We start from the raw sequence: 22915 nt of genomic DNA on the forward strand, positions 1-22915 counted from the left end.
GGGTGTGACTTAAGTGTTACACTGTTAAATAACCCGGGCTTTTCTTTGTCGATATTATAAAAATCTTTAAAATAGCTACTGATCCAACTTAAAAATTATCAAGTTTGATAAACATGAGATTTGTTTGCTCCCACCCCTTAAACTCCCCACCCTTATTTTCTTTACCTCTTCATTTAGGCTCAGAGCATTGAACAAGGAATCCAGGTCCTCAAACTCAGCGTAACCAAAACCTTTCAACCTCTCTGGATTGCTGGGTTCACGTGGTAAACGCACTGCACTGATCTGAAGGAGTAAAACAAAAAATGTTTCTCAATTCAATGTTACTCATTTGTCTTTTTTTGACCACTGTATATGCAAATTTCTCTGAATACACAAGAACCTGGTTGTCTCTAGGCAGAAAACTGGTGCAAAGAGATAGAAGACAGACTTCACTGTATGCTCAAGTAAACCTTTTCAATTTGAATATGAAACTTCAACATGAGCTCAGTGTATTCCTAATATCTGACTTTTGCTTCATTCTGTTTCTAGTTTTTAATTGTTTTTCAATTAATAGCAACTGCCTGTTCCACAATTAGTTTTAGTCTTCTCTTTCATGCCTACATTTTAGTTGATTTACATACATATTTACAATTTTTATATTTCAGAAAGTTGACTCAATTTTTGTCAAAAAGTTTTCTGGGCAATATATCTTTTGGAAACTTTACCTGAGAAACATATTGCCTTCATACATTAACAATAATTTGGTGGAATCAAACACTGGATTGTAAACTCCCTCATATCTACCCTGTCTGGACTCTGAGATGGCAAACCACTGAATTTTACTCTTTGAAGTACAGGGAAAAATTCACAATAAACTGGTTTTACTTTGAGCTTGTGTTTTCTAATTTTAAGTTTGCAGAATTTTTTCCTTCAGTCTTAAAGTTTCATAAAACATTTCCTGGCACTAATTCTTATTTATTATTTACAACAAGGTAGGCACTCTTCCTTTCCAATTTTAAGACCGGTTTCAAATACTTTTGACTATTTTCTTGCCATCTTCTTATCTTCCACATATGTTTTCTTACCCTTTTGATTTACTTCTTCATGAATATTTTCAAGTTTATCTTCTGTATCACTGATTTGATAATTTATTCTGGCTCCTGAGACAGATTTTGTTATAGTTTCTTAAATTCTAGTTCAATTCAACTCATGAAACAGTAGAAAAAGGAACAAAATATCAAAGGGGGAAGTAGCTACAGACCAGTTCTAGAACATAAAGGTGGAAAGCCTGAACAGATCAGAGATTTTATTCAGCCTTCTAGTTGATCTACAGAATTAAACAGAGAGGAAGATTTATAGGTGGCAGTCGAAAACAATCACATCAGAACAGCCAACTACAGCAAAGTTGGTGTCCCATTGCAGAGAACAGGCTCTGTGAAGGGAGTCAAAAAACAAAGTGTGATGATTCTTAGAACTGTACTTTTAATGTTTTTTCATTGGAAAGGACTCTGGAGAAAAACCTAATATAACTGAAAACCGTCATTCATTATTTCCTTTTTTAAAGTCCTAAGTACTTTTTAATCAAAGTTTGAAAAAAGGACTTCTGGGCACCTCTATACTCACTTTTTCATCTTTCTGTAATTTTCTAGACCAGCATTTTCAAACATCCCTTCTTAAGCTTTTTAAGTAAGCTTATAAACACTGTGAATCTCATTATATGTGAGCAAACTCTGTTAATATAAACTATGTATCTGCTCAGTTAAAATGTATTCATATAAAAACTCAAAAAGTAATTTTGATATAAACCTGTCTGTCATTAATGGAATAGCTGAGTTCAAAGAAACCTTTCTATCTTTTAACAATTAACTGGATCATCACCTTTAAGTTTCTTAATGAGAAGGGGTATAGGTTTGAGAGCTCTCCTCTGTATCCATAAGGTATTGTTAATTTTGTTGATAAAGACTGTCCGATGAGAACATTCTCAGCCAAGGAGAGCCTAAACACCACTTACTCAATTAATATATGTGTCTCTTCCAAGTCTAGCCAAAACCTTAGATCTTTCTCAATATAGACAATCAGAGATAGTCTCTACCAATATGCTACTCTCCATATTAGTTAATTGCCTAAAACCTTTAGACTTACATTTAATCCTCTAAAGAATTCCTTAATGGAGTCTTCTGTCACATCGTAGGGTAGGTTCCCTAGAAAAGCAGTATAGGGTGGCGATTTGGGAAGACGGCTCCTGTCAATATTGGGTTCCCGAGCAGCCCGTGGAGCAGTGGGCAGGATGGAACGGTCAATTGGAGGTGCCCTATACACATCGTCGTCATTACTGTGCCAAGTAGTTGAAACTAGGACAGAAAAGTGGACATAAGAAGTTAGAAGAAACTTTACTGTTGTACAGAGTAAGAGGACCCTATGCTAAGTGCCAAGTATTAAATAAGCTATATCAGAAAAACAGGTAAAAAAGGTGAGGATTCAGTAATAACAGTACTTTACAAAGAGAAAACGCTTTTGAAATGTTAGAATCAGAATAGTAATGCAGAAAGACTCAGTATCCACTGCCTGTTTCTAAGCATTTCAAGGCCCAGGCTTTTGTTAACAGAATCACAGTAGCTCTTATTTCCTATGTAGCAAAGAAATGAAGAATATCAACTATTATTTATGGAATATTACTATGTGCCAGATATTTCATATTCGTCATATCACATTTTATCTTCTTAACAATTCTGTGAGGTTGTTTCCCATTCTACAAAGAAGGAAACTCAGATTTCAGAAAGGTTCAGTAACCTGCCCAAGGTCACATAGAGCAATAGATGCCAATCCTGGCAGTTAGGATTCCAACACGGCCTCTTACTCTAAATATATTTAGCCACTATGGACAACCCTCATGTTCCTACCTTCCAGCTAGAAAAAGTATTTTCTTTATGGTTCACCTTTCGTTTAAAAGAAAAATCAATACCATCCCTAAAGCACTGTGCATGAATTTGCACTCAAGGTATCAACACTTATGAACACTTATGACCATCTATACGAAATTTCTTTTAGCTCTTGCCTGTTCCTGGCTACTTCTTGAAAGCACAGAGCTTGTCCAGATGATACCCCAATAACTTCTGTATTTTCCCCCTATAATTACTTCTATAGCTTTTCCTCAGGCCATTTTTATTTACCCAGGGACACTGTGACTTCAGAGCTCCTAGAACGAATTACCCCTTGACTCTGGGTATAAACAGCTTACATTGAAATATCACTTTATGAGGACATCATAGAATTTTAAACCTAAAAAAAACAAACAAACAAAAAACTAGTCTTTACTTTTCAAAGGAAGAAAATGAGGCTTAAAAAGATAGTACCTTGAGAAAAGTTAAGTGCAAGAGCTGAAACTAGCTCTTGAATCACCATTTAGTCCCTATCGCAAACTCTTAAAGCCTAAATCTAAAATTCCATAAAATACATAAGATTTCGGGTTCTACAAAATACGTAAGTTCCTTTCAAAAGGCAAGTGTGAGCCACTATTACAGAATAGGTTTTGTCTAGAAGATAATGAAAGTTCTAAGCATGATGGAAAGTAAAATTACCATCTCCTTCCAGGTCATCTGTTTCATCAGCCCAGCTGACTGGTTTGGGAACATAGGTGCTTCCTCCACCAGTCCCTCCATCCTCAGCCAGAAAATCTGTTAGGGAGATAGTTTTCCCCTTCTTATTCTTCTTTTTTGCTATTTTAAAAAGGCAAGAGAAAGATAATTCATCACAACTTAGGTATTTACAGTTATACAATGCAGTATTGTTAAATATATTTATAAAGCAAGCAACATAAAGGCTCATCAAAGAACTGGATTATGGCATATTTATACGAAGGAATACTATGTAGATATAAACAAGGAGAAAGCACAATATACTGGCACAGACAGTCCAATGAGAAATGGCAGAATACATATTATATGAGTACCTTCTGTTTAAACACATATTATGCTTATGTATGGAAAAGAGTGTAGAATGATTTTCAATAGTGTCCCTTCTGTGGAGTAAGGTTGGGTGGGCGCAAACTTTAATTTCCTAGTATATTCACTCGTATCACTCATATATCATTTGAGATTCTTAATTTAGCAACTTCTTAAGACAATTATTACATTTGTTGCTCCTAGGATACAAAGAAATAAAACAAAATTTCTACCCCTAATAATATATTCTGTATGAAACTTTTGAAGATTGTTTGATACCTGTAAAATAATCACAAGATAGGAATCATTACAATCAATTTACAGAAAAGGAAACTAAGTCTCAGAGAGATCAAATGATTGTCCTGAAATTACAGAACTACTAGACGGCAAAACTAGAATTAAACCCAGGGTTTTGGAGCCCAGGTCTAGGGCTCGTCTCACAGGAGCCCGAGCCTCTAAGAAGCTTGTTATCAGTTCTATGGCAGGTTATAATAACCATGGTAAAATGTACTCACCTTCATTTGAAATGGTAAGATTCACATACACAGCTGGATCACTTCGCCCTCTAAAAAAAATTATCTCCTTGCCTACCTTAACACCACATATGAAGACAAGGTATTATACTAAAAGGAATAAATAAGAAATCCCTAAGAACCAACACATTTAAATGTTTTCCGCAGTTATGAAATATTCAGGAATCTCTAAATAACTCCATTTAGTGGACTGACCTGGGCTCTCCATCTAGTCTTCAAAACTTCTGAGATGACACCAATCAACGGCTAATGCAGAAGAGCTGAAAAGACTAATTCAAGTTCCAAAACTAGCTCTGAGAGCATCCACTAAATGGTAAGAAAAAAGTAAGCCATTTTGTTGTAACAGATCAATTTCATGGCTTTTATAATCATGAGTTCCTCTTCCATGTTACCATTCTCATCTAATTTTCAATCTAAGAGGACTAAGAATCTGTAACTTGATTTATCATTTGTTTAGCTGAAGAATGCTCGCTTGGTACCTGCCTTTTAGAAATCCAACTTAAAGGAAATAAAGTCCTGTTTGCTATAAATGTTATAAACGATCTGGACACAATTAGAACTTGAAGTAACTCAGTCTCAATGTACAAACCAGAAGAACTTGGTTGCAATAATACAGGGAAAAGATGGCCTTGAATGTAAAATCTCCATGCTTCTTTCAAGCAAATATTAATCCTGCTTTGAACGTATCATTTATCATCAACCAGGTTTTTGAGGGGATCTATTTTGTGCTTTAAAGCAGTTATATAGAGGTTAGGTGCCATAGCAGTGATATTGCTCTTGGCTCATATGCAAAGGCCTAGGGGAAATTTTATTAAGTTAATGTGCATAAGACATAAAGCATATCTGAGGTACTATGCTTACAGTGTATAGGCTTATTTTAGTCTTTCCATATCCTCTAGTTAAAACATAGTGTCTGGGACTAGTAAGATGCTAGCTAGAGATCCTTTCCCTCATAGGACTTTACCTTATATCATCATCAGCTATACCCAATTATTAACCTATCTGGTTACTCGGAAAAATAGAAATAAAACTAGTGGTTAGTCCATATAATGAGTTCAAGTTCAATATAAGAATAAGAAAAATTTGATTAAGGCATCCCTTTCCTTTTTGTTCTATATACAAATCTAATAACAAAACAGCAGAATCTGGAATTAACTTGCCTTTTGGTCTTATTTTGGCCTAAATCAACTTTCTCAGTCAGGGTTTTACAACTTTTTTTTTCTTTATTATTATTCTTTATGCCTACAGCACTTGGTCTTCCTAGGTGGTCTCCTACTCAAGTACTAACCAGGCTCCACCCTGCTTAGCTTCCAAGATCAGACATTGGGCTTGTTCAGGGTGGCATGGTTGTAGACCGTGGACCGTGGACCGTGGACCGTGGCTCCACTGGGGCACGAATCCAGGACCTTCTGCATGTAAAGCAGACATGCTAACCGCTACACTATGGAACCATGTTCAGGGTTTTGCCGCTTTTAACCCTTGACTCCTGACAAATAAGTCTCACACTCTCTTTTAACATTATTTGAAATTTCAAAAATAATAAACTAAATATCATGACTAAAAAAATTAAAAGTTTTAGAATGCCTTTTCAAATCATACATCTCCATTTCCCCTCTAATTCTTTCACCACCCTCTCCAAAAATTTTTGGTTCAGAAATCCCTACTGGACAATGGTAGATTTCATTTAAAGAGACAAATATTCTTCCACGAGATCTCTAATTTACGTTTCTTTAACTCTAGCAGCAACACTGACCCAGTCACAATATAAGCAGTAGATTTAAAGGAACTAGCTTTTAAAAAGTAAAATCAATAAACCCAAACTGGTTGCCAATGTTTGTTCCACTCTATTTTATTCCAATAACTGAGAAATGATGTTATCTAAATCCTCTATGCCCTTTGCTCTTCCAATATCTAGGCCCACGTGTTTAGGATTTCAATAATATTCTCCACTTCTTTATAAGTAAAACATTGTTTAATGCTCCTGGTCTATCAATCCATTGTCACAATGATGGAATAAGTCCAATTCTTAATTTTAAATGTTATGCTGGTTAAAAAGTTAAACCAACCACCTCATAAAACAAAAATGTGCTCCAATTATTTAATACCAAGCCTACATGGACTAAGGGGGAAAAACAGACCTCCCAGAAATTTTATTAAATCTTATCTGTTGCTTTAACTACAATTGTAGTTTACCGAATTGTAGTAAGGCAATTGTGCCAGGTACAGTTGTCCCTCAGTATCCATGGGAGACTAGTTCCAGGATCCTTCCACCCCTACATACATACCAAAATCCTCGGATGCTCAAGTCTCGTATAAAATGGCGTAGTATTTTAAGTCAGGGGTCCCCAATCCCCAGGACCAGTATTGGTCCGTGGCTTGTTAGAAACTGGGCCACACAGCAGGTGAACCGTAGGCAAGCAAGGGAAGCTTCATCTGTATTTGCAGCGACTCCCTAGCACCAGCATCGGGGCCTCAGCTCCACCTCAGATCACCAGATCATAGGAGCACCAGTCCTTGGTGCCAAAAAAGTTGGGGACCACTGTTTTATATCATCCTCCCATACATTTTATATCATCTCTAGATTACTTATAATACTAAATACAATGTAAATGCTATATAGTTGTTATACTGTATTGTTTAGGGAATAACAAGAAAGAAGTCTGTATACGTTCAGTACAAATGCAACCATCGCAGGACTAACTATATAGTACATATCAGCTGTGATCTTTTTATCCTAACGTATATGATCCAGGATTGAAGGGTGGAATCTGCAGATGCAAACGCACGTGTGGGTATAGACAGCAGACTGTACTTAGGAAGCTCTTTATGTACTCATACAGGCTAAATAAAAAATCTTAAAAAGAATTTTTCAAAATTTTAAGTCTACAAGTCCTTTAATAAGAGACTACATCTACAGCCTTCTTAATACAGAGGGTTTGTTTTGATGCATACAAAAAAAACCCAATAAACTTAACTCTTAGTTTCTCAATTTCTACATTATTGACATTTTAGGTTTTTTTTTTGTTGTGGGGGGCTGCTCTGTGCATTGTAGGGTGTTTACCAGTATCTCCAGCTTCTACTCATGCCAGTAGGAAAGTCCCCACCCCACTGTGACAACTAAAAATGCCTCCAGACATTGCTTAATGTCCTAAGTGGCTGACAAAAATTGCCCCCTGGTTGAGAACCACTGTTGTGTTAATTTCACATCAATAAAGGGCAAACAAAAGGAAATGTTAGCCTTAAAGTACATTAGTAGAAAAGCCACTGCAATAAACCAAGTCTTGCTGCAGCATGTAAAAAATGATTCCTTTTTATTTCTCAGAATGTTTTCCTGTTATTACTCCATTGTATTAGTAATAAAAGCACCAACTGGCAGATACTGGAGTTATAAAGTCTATAGACTGGCTGCTCGTTCTTTATTTCAAAATAGAGGACACTTTACAGTACAATAAGCAATAAAGCTGATTTGTTGTACCATGCCACCCTACTTCTGCATCTTTCTTAAACTAGTATTTCTTATTTAGGAAGGTGAATTCTTATAGCCTTAACATTCAAATGAGGCTTTGTCAAAAATTAAGCTTCTTAATTTTAGATCCTGTCAGACCAAGTCCAACTTATTTTATAGGGTTATTAACTCTACTGAATGTTTTAGTAACCATAGGCTAAGAAAGTAAGTGTCATAAAAATCTGTATAAGATCACAGCAGCATAAGTCTAATACGCAAAAAAATGGAAATGATCCAAAAGACCATCAACTGATATATAAATAAAATGTAGATATCCATACAATGATTGGATTTAGCAATAAGGAGTAAGTTCTCATACATCCTACAATACAGATAAACTCTGAAAACATGCTAAATGAGAGAAGCTAGTAACGAAGTCTACATATTGTATGATTCCATTTATAGGAAATGTTAAGAACAGGTAAATACAAAGAAATAGTAAGTTAATATTGGGGTGAGGATAAATGACAACTGATGGGTAAGGTGTTTCTTTTTGGTAAGTAAATACTGCCAAATACTCCAGGATTAAAAACTAATTAATAGTTAACAAATAAACAATATTGTATAAATGCAATCAATGCACCCATATACCAAGAGTGCCTAAAACTAGAGTAATTACACTGTCTAGAGCCCAGACATAAAAAGATGTTTCATACAATGCAATATCATGATGTCGGGAGGCCTCGCCTTTACTGTGCTGTAGTTCAGCATAGCAGAGAATAAAAACTAAGTCAAATAATAACACTACCACCTCAACCTGTGTTCAGTTATGACTTCTCTGCCCTAATTTCTTCATCTTGGCACAATCTGAGGAAAATGCCACATTGTCTTTTCCTCCTCTCCAATTCGATCATTTACATTAAAAAAGTATAAAATAAGCATCTAATACACATCATACTAACCACTACACTAAGAACTTGGAGCTTCTCTGTAAGAGAGGAGCTGTAAAAATTTGAAAATAACTTCCTGCTTTGGGCATTTTCCTACCATTAGGACCACAGCAATATCTATTACAAATCTAAGACACCGACTTTGGTGTGTATACTTGTAAATGTACAGACACACACACATAACTATAAATAAGCATAGTTTTTAAAAAAAGCTATACTCTGAAGTTCATTCTTCCCCCCACCACCATGAAAAGAGAATAAATACTAGCAAGTTTTGAGACAAATACATACATGGTATGTGAATTATATCCCAAAGCTATTTAAAAGTATATATTTAAATATTACTTAGGCTGTTTTACTTTCGCACTACTCTCTATTTGCTTTGCACTTGAATTTTCATAGGGAGTTTTAGTCTTGGCCTTCTGATTCTGGGCATCTTCCTCTCAGAAAAACATATAGTAGAGGATGAGATTTGAAAATAGGTTAATATGTGAACAGCATAAATGGCAATAAACGAAACTATTTTTCACTATAAAGGTAAGCATTGTAGGAAAACTACCATTGGACACCATCCTCTCTCCATAAAAACAATCACATAAGATCCTACACATAATAGCATTTTGAAAAATATTACACAAATGAAAGGTCTTGTATAGGCAAACTCTATTACTAATTTTAAAGCATTAGTCTCAATAATTATTAACATGTATCAAACACATCTGACATAAAAAAAGTATAGCAAAAATACAATGAAAATTTTATGGTTTTAATAGTCATATTGGTTGAGTGACCAATATTTGGGAATACTGGTCACTCAGCTAAGTCAATGTGATTGATTGGAAAAGATTCAAAGTGGGGAAAGAAATCTAACAGATCTCTCAATTCCTCAAGGACAACCTGTCAGATGTAACCTTAGGCTCAGACACTAGCACAGAGTTCCTAATACATACTACATATTCTAGGAAGATTTATGGAATTAAAGAATTAAGAGAGATGAGGGCTTCCAAGGGGGTAGAGTTACTACGCAAGAATAGAAAGAGACATCGCTAAGCAAATTCTTTTAACTAATCTGGATTTCACTCATCTCTGTATGTAAAATGAAGGCAAAGGCTACTAACACGTCTTCCACTTCTAAAAATTCCACAAAAGTTGTGGAGAAAGGAAGTATAGGCTTTTTTCTAAGTTATGACACTGAGCCGGAAAGATGGCAAATTCAGGCCAAATAAGCACTTTACTTCAGATGAAGCTTTTGGGAAGCACCCTAAATTTTTGACACGGAAACCAACATTATTCCCAAGTGGATAATGAAGAGTCAGGAGTCTCAAAGATTTTGACCTTGCTCTGCCACTGCATAATGTGACCTTGAACAAATAATTTCATCTTTCACAGCTGGGAGATATCACCATTTATCTCAGAGCATCAAATGGGACAAGTCATAAAAGTGCTTGGTCAACTGTCTAGTGCTACACCAATGAAAAGTATGTTCGAATGCACCTCAATGCCCTCAACATTTTCCAAAGACTTAGTTTCCTAAGTAATAACAAAGAAGATAAATTCGTGGTGGGAAATGAGCGTCCAGGGATAGCAGGGGTTCAATAAACGTTTTATAGAATGCAGGGTTATGCCAAGGAAAAGAAAGAACGGGGAATAGTCCCATGACCTCCGTGGATATCAAAATCCTCAGATGCTCAAGACCTTTATATAGAATGGCCTAGTATTTACATATAACCTGCACACATCCTCCCATATACTTTAAATCATCTCTACATTACTTATGATACCTAATACAATGTAAATGCTGTTAGTTGTTATACTGTATTGTTTATAGAATAGGAAGTCTATACATGTTCAGTCCAGCTATCAGAGGTTAACTACTTAGCACACATCAGCAACAAAGTAACATCCTCCCGTATTTTCTATCCCTGTAGGTTCAATTCGCTGATAGAGTATCCCCAAAACTAAAAACGCTACAAAATGTTGCAAAGCTCACTGCTAAGTCCATCAGAAATGCAAGTAGGCTTTCATGAGTGATATTCCCTCCGCCCAAGAAGTCTAAAAAAGAAACCAACTCCAGCCACTAGTATTATTTTAAAGGTATCTCTTAGTTGTTCAATAAAAAGAGCTGAACCCCACCATTGGAGCTATAATAAAAATTCAACAAAAATGGAAGCTGCCAAGGGATCTGATCTTGTTCACCACTGTATTTCCAACACCCAGAACCGAGTCTTGCACAGTTTCTCAGTAAAACTGAGGTGACTGAATTAAGAGAAAAAGCCTAGAAAACTGGGTCTCCACCCTTGCTTCCTCTACTCCAACACGTGGGCGCACCACAGTGCGTTCCCCACCCCCACTTGACTCCAGTAGCTTCAGCCTCCAAACCTAATATACTCCTCGAAAAGTACAGGGGCCGGGCCACACTCCAAAAGAGGAAGAGCAAAAAGTCAAAAGACATAACACCAACCAACACAGGCACGTAAAATCTTGCCATCTGAGATCTTGCGCGTGCTTTTAAGGCGCGCCAGTCTCCACTACCCTCGGCTCTCCTACCGCGCACGCGCACCGCTGCCTTTCTCCGCCCCTCCACCGACTCGCGACCGCGTTCTAACTGCCCCCCCCTTTATTCCCCTACCCCCACTCCCGTCCGCAACGGCCTCGCGCCTCGGAGACCTAGTCTAGTGTGCATTCGTCCGCGCGCCAACCGCCTCCTTCCTTCCTCCACGCGGACACAGTGCTTCGCGTCTATGGGAAGGCCTCACGTCTCTCGCAGGTCTTTCTGCGCCTCCTCCTCATTCCAACTCAAGTCAGAGTCCATCATTACTCCCCGCTCCAACCTCGCGCGGACGAGGTGAAAAGGGTGTGAGGGGGAGGGTGTTCTTCCCCTCCCCCCCAAACATCCCGAGGCGATAACCTAATAGGGCCAAGTCGCCAGCCTGCCGCAACCCCCAAATCCGAAGGGACGCGGTACCGCCCATTCCCCGACTCCAGGGAATCAGTGGATCAGGCTCGGAGAGTGGCTTAGGAGGCCGGTGCTTGGCCGCGCTCAGCCGCTCACTCACCTGAGGCCGCCATGTTGGGAGAAGGAGAGAGAACGCAAAGGACCCGGATGAGGCAATCACGTGATTATAGCGGGCGCGTCGGGCTAGGAGACGCGAAACTGGGAGGGGGTGGGGAGGTGAGGAGAGAGACAGGAGGCGGGGCGGCGCAGCTTAGCTCTAGGTTCGTAAAGCAGCACGAGGAGGTGGCGCGGCGTCCGACGGGAAGACCTGCGCGACATGTGGCCAAAGGGGTGGGGCCTGGCTGTCGCGAAACCCCTAACGCTTTGCGTACGGCTACGCGCGCACGAGGGGTCGGGTCTGAGCTCGGGGCGGGGTCTCCTGATCCGCTGACTTCCGGTCGGTGGGGTAGGCGGAAGGGGTGGGACCGCGTTGGCCAAAGGCTTTTCCCTGGGACCTGGTGAAGGTGAGCTGGAATTCGGAATGGGTGTGCCACAAGGGATTTTTGGAAGCGAAGATTCAGAATTTAGTTTTAAATCACTTTTTTTGTAAATCACTTTTTGTTGAAGCAAAATAAACCCAATATCTTGGGTAAAGATAGTTGTAATTGGGCATGTTTAGAAGGGATAAGAATGTAACAAATATAGAACATCTTTAGGAAGAGCTTTAGGAGAAGGCAGGGGATGCATGGCTAGATCAAGAGCTCCAAGGCAGGAACATCTTGGCAAGTTGGGGAATTTAAAGGCTGGTAACTGGAAAATGGTAAGGGAGTGGAGAGAGGTACAAGATGAAGTTCCAGAGATAGGTAGGGGTTGGATCATGTGAGGCTTTGTAAACCAGGTTTAGGTGTTTGGATTTTATTCCAAGTGGATTGGGAAGGCATGGAAGGATTTTATACAAGGGAATGTCATAACTTAAGTAAAATTTTGAAAAGGATTACTGTCTTGATGTGGTGGTTACATGAGTGTATATGTAAAAATTCATCACAGTACACTTTATAGAAGTTATACTTCGATGCAAAACGCACACACAAAACAAGAATATCCAGGCTACTGAATGGAGAGTGGATTATACAGATGCAATAATGGAAGAAAAAGACCAGTTAAAAGGTTGTTGCTGCCAGGGCCCTGTTATAACTTTTTATGGACTCTGGGCATTTTCACCTTAATAGACCCCTTCATAAAAAACTATTTAAAATTTTATTTTATGATTATGTTGGTATAAAGACAAATAATGTTACACATTAAAACATTTTCTTTTACCTGAAAGTTTGTTTTTATAATTTTAAAATAACTAAAATGTTTTTGTGGGCCCCTAAAAGTATGGTGGGACTTAGGCACTCTGCCTGTTGTGCCTACTGGGTAAGTCGGCCCTAGCTGCTGTATGTAATCCAGGTGAGAGAAGATAGTAATTTAGATGTGGTTATAGAGATGGAAAGGAATAGATGCAGATACATATTTTGGAAGAAGACTTGGTGTTTGCTTAGACGTGAAGGGCATGGGAGAGGGAGCTATCAAAGATGAATACCAAGTTTTTGGCATGAACAACTGGGTAATGCTATTTATTTAGATGGTAAAGCCTAGAATGGAGCAGATTTGGAGAGTGTGTGGGCTCTTTTTTTGGCCATATTAAATTTGAGATAGCTACTAGTTCAGTGCTTCTCATATTTTAATGTCTTAGAAATCACCTGGGAAAATTGTTAAAAGCCAGATTCCAATTAGTAGGACGAGAGTGGACCTGTGATTTTGTATTTCTTTGGGTTCGGATCGTTAAAATGGAATAATATCTGAGAATTAAGAAGAAAAAAGTGTCGACCCAGTTACCATTGGAGACAGTAGATTTCAAAAAGTTCTGAGAAAAGCCAAATAAGATAGGGACAGATGGGGTAGGGACTTTCAGTTCTGAAGCACCTACTATGTCCCCAGATTATAACACTTAACAAGCTAGTTTATATAGTCTTCACGGTGGTCCTCTAAGGTTAATACTATTAATCCTATTTTTAAATAATGAATCAGGCTCAAATAATAACTACCTTACCCAAGTGCACACAGGCAGCATGTGGCAGAGCTGCAGACCCAGAGATGTCTATCAGGTCCACATTCTTTCCAGTTTCCCAGAGACTTCTTAAAAAATAAAGAAAACTTAAAATCACAAAATAAGTGTACGACAACCACTTTGTGGCATTTGTTCTGAAGAAATCCAGAAGGAATAAACTGGTTATCTATCGCTGTATAATAAGTTACCCTAAAACATTGGCATAAAACAACAAACATTTGTTATCTCATTGGGTCAGAAACCCAATGGGTCAGACTCTGTGGGTCAGAAACTGGTTATTGAAAATCACTTGCCAAGTCCTGATAATTGCAGTTTCTCATATTCATGTCTTCCTCTCCATTTTCCTATTATTTCCCTTGTCATTTCTCACTCTGACCGCTGCATTAGTCTCCTAACGAGTCTTCCTGCTTACAGTGTTTCCCTGCTCCAATCCATATGATTTATTTTCCTAAAGCATAGGTCTGAACACATTCCCCTACTGACAAACTTTCCATGACTACATGGCCTAGGCAGACATTCAAGGCTGTGTATGTTCCAGTCCCAAATTACTGGTCCACACTTATTTTCTACTATCCTCCCTTGTCTGCTATGATCCAGGCATGTACACCTTGTGCTTTCTCAACTTTGAGTCTTTCTTTTCCCTTTGCTCTTCCCTCAACCTAGAATACTCTTCACTACCAAATGGATCAACAATACAATCCACCCATTAAAGGGCTCTTCAACTATCACCTTTTCTAGAAACCTTTCTGAGCTTTCCCTGAACCCCACCAGGACGGTGCTTGCGCCTTCTTTGGCATTTGTCACCTTCTTGAATTGCCTTCCCTCCTGTTCTGTCAGCTCCTTGAGGGCAGCATCCATGTTGATTATCTTTGTGTTTTCTGTGTGTTAGCATCTGGAACACTGTCTGGTGCTCAATATATATTCGTTGGTGCTAAAATCAGACTTTCAGGGACTCTACATTCATTGAGGTTTTCAAGAAGTCATCATAACGCATATTGACTTACATGCCTGGATTCATTTAATGTTCATCAAAGTGGAAAACATAGCCCTTAAAAACAACGGCTTTTTTCACAGGCAAAAAGCAAAAATGACTTCCCCCTTTAGACTATTTCAAACTGAAAAATGTTTGGAAACTAAATTAAAATAAAGCAAACAAGCAAATATACATATGTTTATATTTGTTTTCCAGACTCTGAATTTACAAAACTAATTGGCTTAATTTAGTATTTAAGGTTCTTAAAATAGTTTAGTTGAAGTCATCCAAATTTTCTTTTGAAAACTACCCTGATATATATATGTATGTGTGTGTGTACATATCACAAATACCTGACAGTTTAAAATATTTTAAATCTCGACTACATTAATAATAAATTTTAGTTAAATAAAGCATTCCCTTGTTCCTTGCTGAGCCTTACAATCATAATGTACAACAAAGGCATTTAACGAGGTGATTTCAAAGATCTTCTTTTGCATTTTATGAATCTGTGATACTAATTGTAGATATTGTAATCTGATAAAGCTGGCAAAGATATTCTTCAGATAACCAGGACTAAGTTAATCTATTAATAAAAGAATATGGTTCATAAGCTAGTTACTTCTATTTTGTTCAGCCTGGATAGCTGAAATAATCAAATTATTACTGTTTTCTGCTTTATGTCTGCATAATCCAAGCAAAATATGTCACTATTTTAAAGATGTGTATTTCTGTAAAATCTTTTCATCACTGAGTTTTGAATGTGTAAGGTTAATTTTAAATATATATCAAGATTGTATAGGGGTTCTATTTCTGGTATGGTTAATAAGGTTCCAGTGGATAAACCCTGTCATAGATAATAACAATAAACTCTGGACAAAAATAAACAAACCCCCCAACTATCTGAAAGCTGTGGAGAAAGGCAGGCAGGTTTTGGAGAGGAGCTCAGACTTGGAAGAGGGTAATGATGTGAGGTGGCACAGCCAGATATGGTCCATGGTGGCTGAAGCTTCCCTAGAAAATGGCCAAATTCTGCCATTAGGAAGACATTGCCCAGGAAAGTGTCTGATCTCAGAAAGAAAATTGTGTGTGTGTGTGTGTGTGTGTGTGTGTGTATGTGTATGTGTATGTGTGTGCTCTGTAAAGGAAAAAAAATCAGATCTGACCTGTCGTCTACCTCAAGTGAGAGAGTTCGCAGTTTGGGTCTAACCAATTTAATTGCTCGATAAAATAAAAAACCAAACACCTTTGGAGGATGTGTTAGTTTCCTGTTCCTGCTGTAACAAACTACCACAAACCTACTGGCTTAAAATAACATTAAAATTTATTCACTTACAGTTCTGGAGGTCAGAAATCTGAAATGGGTTTCACTGAGCTAAGGTCAAGGTGTAGGCAGGACTGCATTCCTTCTGGAAGCTCTAATCTGTTTTCTTGCCTTTTCCAACTTCTATATACTGTACCCATTTCTTGACTCATGGTCACCTTCCTCCATTTTCAAAGCCAGAAAGATTGGGTTGAATCCTTCTTACATTGTTCACTCTGACTCATTTTTCTTCTGTCTCCCTCTTTCACTTTTAAGGACCCTCATGATACATTAGGCCCACTTGAATAATCCAGGATAATCTTCCAATTTTAGGGTCATCTGGTTAGCAACCTTAATTCCATGTGTAACTTTAATTCTCCTTTGCCACGTAACATGACATATTCATAGATTCCAGGGATTTGGATGTGGACATCTTTTGAGGGGGCTGTTATTCTGCGTACCACAGAGAGATATAACAGAATCTAGAGTCTCCAAAACATAACATTTATAACATACAGGATACAATCAAAATTATTCAACACATGAAGAACATGGAAAATATGACCCATTCTTGAGGAACAACACAACAGAGGCCAACCCTGAGATGACCCAGGTGTTGAAATGATCAGACAAGGATTTTAATGCAACTATTATAACTGTGCTCATTGAGATGAAGTAAAATATACTAGTAATAAATTAAAAAATAGGATTCTTAGCAGAGAAATAAAAAATATAAAAAGAACCAAATGGAAATTTTAAAATTAAAATATCTGAAATAAATTTCATGAGATGGGATTATTAAGAGCAGACTAGAGATGATGATAAGAAGGTCAATCAATAGAAATTATCAACTCTGAAGAAGAGAGAGAAAAATGTGAACAGAGCCTCGGAGACCTGTGGACAATATCAAAAGATATAAGATATTACTGAAGTCTCGAGAGGAGAGATAGAGAGATGAGGTAGAATAATATTTGAAGAAATAATACCCCCAAACTGCCCACATTTGGTTAAGAATCAAGAAACTCAGCAAACCCTAAACAGTATAAATATGAAGAAAATTGTATTGGCTTGTCAAATGCTGAAAACCAATGACAACAAGAAAATCTTGAAAGCCTTCAGTAAAAGTGACATCACATACAGGGGAACAATGTTTTGAATGGCCATGGGCTTACCATAAACTATGGAGGCAAGAAAACAGAGGAACAAAAATTTTAAAGTGCCAGAAGAAAAAAATTACCATAAGGCATAGGCATCCTAGAATTCTCTATCCAGAGAAAATATCATATGGCAGTAAAAAAGAAAGGTATTGATACATACTACAACATGAGTGAACTTTGAAAATATTATGCTAAGTGAGAAGCCAGTCAAAAAAGACCACATATTGCATAATTCCATTTATATGAGATGATCAGAATGGGCAAATCTGTAGAGACAGTGTATATTTAATGGCTGCCAAAGGCTTGAAGGTTGGAAGGAAAGAGGGATGACTGCTAAAGGTTATGGTGTTTCTATGTGGGGTGATAAAGATGTTCTAAAATTATGACAATGGTTGCACAACTCTATGAACTTACTAAAATCACTGAGTTGTACACTTTAAATGGCGATTTATTTGGTATGTGAATTGTATCTCAAAGCTGTTTTAAAAATGAAGGTGAAATAAACATTTTTAGATTCGAGAAAGCTAAGAGTTCATTGTCAGTAGACTTACTTTTGTGATGAAAGCTAAGGAAAGTTCTTTCAGCTGAGGAGAAATGATACCAGAGAGAAATTCAGATCTTCAGGAAAGAACGGAGAGCACCAGAAATAGTAAATTGCTGGATAAATACAAAAGACTCCCCTCCCCCCCACCTAATTTCTTTAAAATACAGCTGACAGTTAAAAACAAATATTATTATATTGTCTTATGGGATTTATAATGTATTTAGATGTATTGCATATATTACAACTACAGCATAAAGAATGATGGTTTTTCTATTTGAAGAAATACAATATTAACTCTAAGTAGGCTGTGAAAAGTTAAGGCTGTATATTCTAAGCCTTAGAACAAGTATTAAAAAACAATGCAAAGAAATATACATTTATGTGGAATTCTAAAAATTATTTAAATAATCTAAAAGAAGACAGAAAAGGAGGAACAGATAAAAATAATTTTTAAAAAACCAGGGTAAAAATAAGATGTATAAAACAAGCACTTTTGCGGGACAACACATACATTGAGTTTTCCTGAGTAACATTTTCACAAGAATCCATACTGTACAGAGCCTAGTACTCCAGGTTGTCATTGCAGCTCTGTTTTCAGTTAGCTCCGCAGAGCAAGGGTAAACAGAGGAAACACAATGCAGGGGGAAGTAAAGTAGAGAGATTATACAAGTTTTCTTGACTATGAAGAATTTGAGCTATGTAAATGGTTGTAACACAAGAACATTTTGAATCTTCACCTCTGGAGAAGAAGCAGGTATCCCTTCAGTGGTGTGTGGGATATGGCTAGGGCACCTCCCAGGTTCTGTCACTTATAGCAGCTACTTTAGGGAGGAGAGGAAAGGCAGGAAGACAACTGGCCAGTGTAGGATTCTGTTGTGATAGCTACTCTCTGACAGCATTCCACAGAGTTGTCTTCTCCAGCCCTCCTCTCCTTTTGTACCCAAGGCTACAAGTGCATAGTGCCTGCAGGAGCTAGGCAGATAATGTAAATGATTTAAGCAGCCTGATAGATCCTGTGGTAAACCTCATGCAGAGCACATTTACTGCTCACCCAGTATCCATGGGCTTCCCATCTCTCAGCCCCCTGCTGCGGGGCATGTGACTAGTTCTGGCAAATAGACTGTCAGTGGAAGTAACATGTGTCCTGTCAGGTTGGAAGCATGTAAAAGCTTAACATGCTTTTGCTCCCTGCTGATGTGATCATGGAGAACACAAATTGAAATAGTAGAGCCATAAGGTGTAAGTAGCCTGGATCTTTGAGTCATTGGTAAGAAGAAAGCTGCAAAAGAGAGTTACCTGATTCACCCTGGACTTTGCTTAAAGAAGAAACAAATCTTCATTGTGTTAATACCCTTCTATTTTGGTATCGTAGCCTAACCTGTACACTTTCTCTAAAGGCAGTAGTCACAACTCAGCCCAGACTCTTACTATATAGTGAAATGTGGGCCCAGCATTGCCTGATCGATCTTACAGTTTTTACTTATTTTATTATTTTTGTTTTTTAGCAAATGCAAGTTTTATTTGAACTGTACATAACAGATATCTTTTTAAAATATAAAACACTTTATTGCCATATGCAACCACAATAATATACATATTGTACAATACAATGCAACATTCAAGTATACATCCAACTGAGTCTTCAAATGGCAGCCACCCACTAAAAATGGTTTTCTCATTCACAGATAAAAAAGCAAAATATATAATTTTGTACTGGTCTTATACCAGTACATACACATTACTGTGTTTTGGCAATTTTGTGCAAAACACAATGTAGCTTACATACTTGTGGCAAGTGTTAATTCAATGAGAACACCATTTCGGCCCTTTGCAAAGGGCTCGATAATGGCCTAAACCTACCTTCTAGTTCATATTCTTCATCCTTTCATTATAATACTAGCTGTACATGTAGATATTACATAATTGCATAAACATAAAATACTATTCTAGTATGACTAAAGTTTCACAGAAGTAGAAACATGGCCCTTTGGATACCATATCACCAATGCTACACAAGAACTGTTTTCAGGCCTATGACCCTACTGCTTCCAACCAGGTCACAAGAGCTAATGGTACCAGACATTCAAAACAAATCCAAACAAACATAAAAGCCAGGTTGTTATTCTGCAGTGATCTTAGCATCAGCAAAAATCATCGTCAGAATGGCTTTCACTGGTACAAAAAGGAATGATGAGAAAGTGTCGAAACTTTGGTATATAGAAAATGAAAATATCTCATTAAGACAACCCAATGATACTTGGTGTTAGAGAAAAATCCAAGTGCAGCAACTGAACTCAATGTTGTGGTATATATAGCACATGACATAGGCAACCCAAATTTGCTAAGGCATGGCAAAGGTATCTAAGTCAATGCACCAATTATTATAGTTTCAAAGCAAACTAAAGGTGACTACTCACCAATCTACAATGACTGTTCTCACGGAGTACAGTGAGGAGTTGGGAGAATTCATGGAAATGAAAGGTGCCAACAGCCCGGGGATTCTTGCGTTGACTACCAGCCTCAGTGTACCATTCATACAACTGGAAAAGTACCCCACGCTGCTCAAGGAGCTCGAGACACACACGGAGGATTATCATCCAGATAGACCAGATATTCGGAAATCCATGATTGCCTTCAAAAACTTTTCAGCCCAGTGTCAAGACGTATGGAAAAAGAAAGAGTTGGAGTTGCAGATTCTGATGGAAGCCATCTGGAGCTGTGAGAGAGATGACATTAAGATCCTGGGCAACATCATTTACATGTCCTAGGTCATGATTCAGTGTGCCAGAAGTGAGGAAAAGAATGAAAGATATTTTCTACTCTTCCTGAATATTTTGCCAATGTTGTGTGCCAGGCCTAAGACGAGTGGTTTTTTCTATCAGGCAAAGCTACCAAGGAATGACAATCGCAAAGCTTGAGGACAGTGAAAACCATAGAAATGCATTTGAAATATCAGGGAGCATGATTGAGTGGATATTAGTGTCATGCAACAACCAGCAGGATCTTCAGGAATGGGTTGACCATCTATAGAAGCAAACAAAAGCCATATCTGTCAGCAACCTTCCTCCCCCTGCCATTAAATCTCATTCTGTGTGGTCTCATATCCTCCCCTCGCATTGGATCACCCCATCCAGCAAGCATGCAGACAGCAAGCCAGTGCCCCTGACACCCACCTATCACATGTTGTTCCACCTCTTCCACCTCAGCACTCCACACATCACCATCAACTGAGGGCTCCTGGAGCCTCCGAAGACCCCCACACCGTGAAGCCTGAGCTGTCTACAACTCTCACCTCCCCTCCGATCCTCGGCTGCTCTCTGCTACAAGGAGGATCTTAGTAAGAGTCTCAAGACCACGAAAAAGCTGCTCCCTAAGCGCAAACCTGAGTGGAAGCTCTCTAATGAAGAGTTTACCCCAGGGAAAAGCACAGCCGCTTTGGAAGAAGCTTCGAAGAGTCACCGAAGCTTACTGCAAAGTGCCAAAACACGGCAAACACTCAATTCAGCATGGAAAGGCACTGACCTGGTGCATAATTATGTCCTGGCCAATATGACCAATCAAGTCTAGACTCCTTGGGTCATCGCAGTAGTCTTTCTTGTTTGCAGCCTTCAGACCTCTGGGAAGACTCTCTGACAGTATACAGACAGCCTATAGTTACAGAATGGGTTCTATATCTCAGTGACTATAATTCCAGGTGGCTGTGAATTCTCTCTTCTCTCACCACACCTCCTTCACCAAACTCATGTATTCACTGTTTTGTTCTTGTTTGCACAGAGACAACTGATGCACTACGTTATTGTTTCCTGGCAGCTGGGTCCTGTTGTTCACAAGCCCAGAGGTGCTAGTGAACTTTTGGTGGTAGCATATTGCTTAGAAAGTCAGAGAGCTTCAGTACTGCATGTGATGAGGTCATTAGGAAAACCGGTAATTCCAAATATCTGCCTATTTCCAAGCTTAAGCCATCTGGAGATTTCATATTTTTATATCAATTAGTATAAATAAGAAAGTTGAGGAGCAGTCTTTTGAAATTACTTAGCTCACAGTATTAGTATTAACCCACAGTAGAGATGGGGTGTATATATGTTCACTCAAATAGCAAATGGAATTTTTGGAGAAATATAACTATGAAGTTCGTATAGTTATTCGATATCATATAAAGAATTCAAATCTTCTGGTTTTTAGAAGATCAACCAGAAATAAGGATTTTTTTTTTGGTGAAAATTCCAACACCTCTCCAACTCTTTCATTCTGCACCAGCCCCACTGCCTCTGCTCTAGTTATGACTCTCCTTTCCCTTCTAGTCACTTCAGGAATATTCCACTTCACTTTGTCTTCACCCAGTCTACCTAGCACACAGTGCCCGTCTGAATTTTCCTAAAACAGGGCTCTGTGATGGTCAACTTTGTGTGTCAACTTGACTAGAAAGAGGTGCCCAGATAGCTGGTGAAACATGATTTCTGGGTGTTTCTGTGAGAGCATCTCTGGAAGAGATTAGCATTTGAATTGGTGGACTGAGTTGAGAATCACCTTCACCGATGCTGGTGGGCGTCATTCAATCTGATGAGAACTTGAATAGAACGACAAGGCAGAGGAGGGCAAATTCACTGTCTCTGCTTGTGTTGAGACACCTGTCTTCTCCTGACATTGGCCATCAGTGCTTCTTGGTTCTCGGGCCTTTGAACTTGGACTGAATTACAATGCCAGCTTTCCTGGTTCTCTAGTTTACAGATGGCAGATCTTGGGACTTCTCAGCCTCCGTAGTTGCATGAGCCAATTTCCGTAATAATTTTTTTTTTATATCTGTCCCTATATATCCTATTGGTTCTGTTTCTCATGAGAACCTTGATTGATACATATCCCATTTCTTTCCAAGATCTTACTCCTTAGTGTAGACAGCACTTAATAATCTGCCTTCAGCTTGCTTCTCCAACCTTATCTGTTGCCCCCAAGTTTTGCCCTGCCCAGAGCAGACACTGGGCTTTCCCACTGTTACCCACTATTCTCTTCACCCTATTTGTACCTTTTCATATTTGCCAAATCCT

At 38.3% G+C, this 22915-nt stretch overlaps 1 protein-coding gene, 1 long non-coding RNA gene and 1 pseudogene across 9 annotated transcripts in view; 2 read left to right on the forward strand and 1 right to left on the reverse strand.

Moving 5' to 3' along the window:
* Window positions 1-12055, reverse strand: part of EIF4B (eukaryotic translation initiation factor 4B) — a 25159-nt gene extending 13104 nt beyond the window's left edge. For 4 of the 8 annotated variants that reach the window (XM_025045296.1, XM_025045293.1, XM_025045292.1 and 1 more), the window contains exons 1-5: window positions 11605-11675; window positions 4436-4485; window positions 3558-3695; window positions 2122-2330; window positions 166-282 (exon numbers count right to left, since the gene is read on the reverse strand). In XM_025045296.1, coding sequence (XP_024901064.1) covers window positions 166-282; window positions 2122-2330; window positions 3558-3695; window positions 4436-4485; window positions 11605-11663 — 573 coding nt within the window. In that variant the 5' untranslated portion in view covers window positions 11664-11675. Of the gene's footprint in view, window positions 1-165; window positions 283-2121; window positions 2331-3557; window positions 3696-4435; window positions 4486-4648; window positions 4760-11309; window positions 11329-11604; window positions 11676-11904 lie in introns of those variants that run through there. The other 4 variants (XM_015588332.2, XM_015588324.2, XM_015588319.2 and 1 more) reach the window with 2 other exon arrangements.
* Window positions 12056-12233: 178 nt separating this feature from the next.
* LOC112478161 overlaps window positions 12234-22915 on the forward strand; it is a 12947-nt gene continuing 2265 nt past the window's right edge. Inside the window, exon 1 of the long non-coding RNA XR_003045729.1 lies at window positions 12234-12307. This is a non-coding gene — a long non-coding RNA (uncharacterized LOC112478161). The remainder of the gene's footprint in view (window positions 12308-22915) is intronic.
* Window positions 18041-22909, forward strand: LOC112478160 (annotated as a pseudogene).

The sequence above is a fragment of the Pteropus alecto genome, unplaced genomic scaffold (genome assembly GCF_000325575.1).
Source record: "Pteropus alecto unplaced genomic scaffold, ASM32557v1 scaffold220, whole genome shotgun sequence".
Lineage (NCBI taxonomy): Eukaryota > Metazoa > Chordata > Mammalia > Chiroptera > Pteropodidae > Pteropus > Pteropus alecto.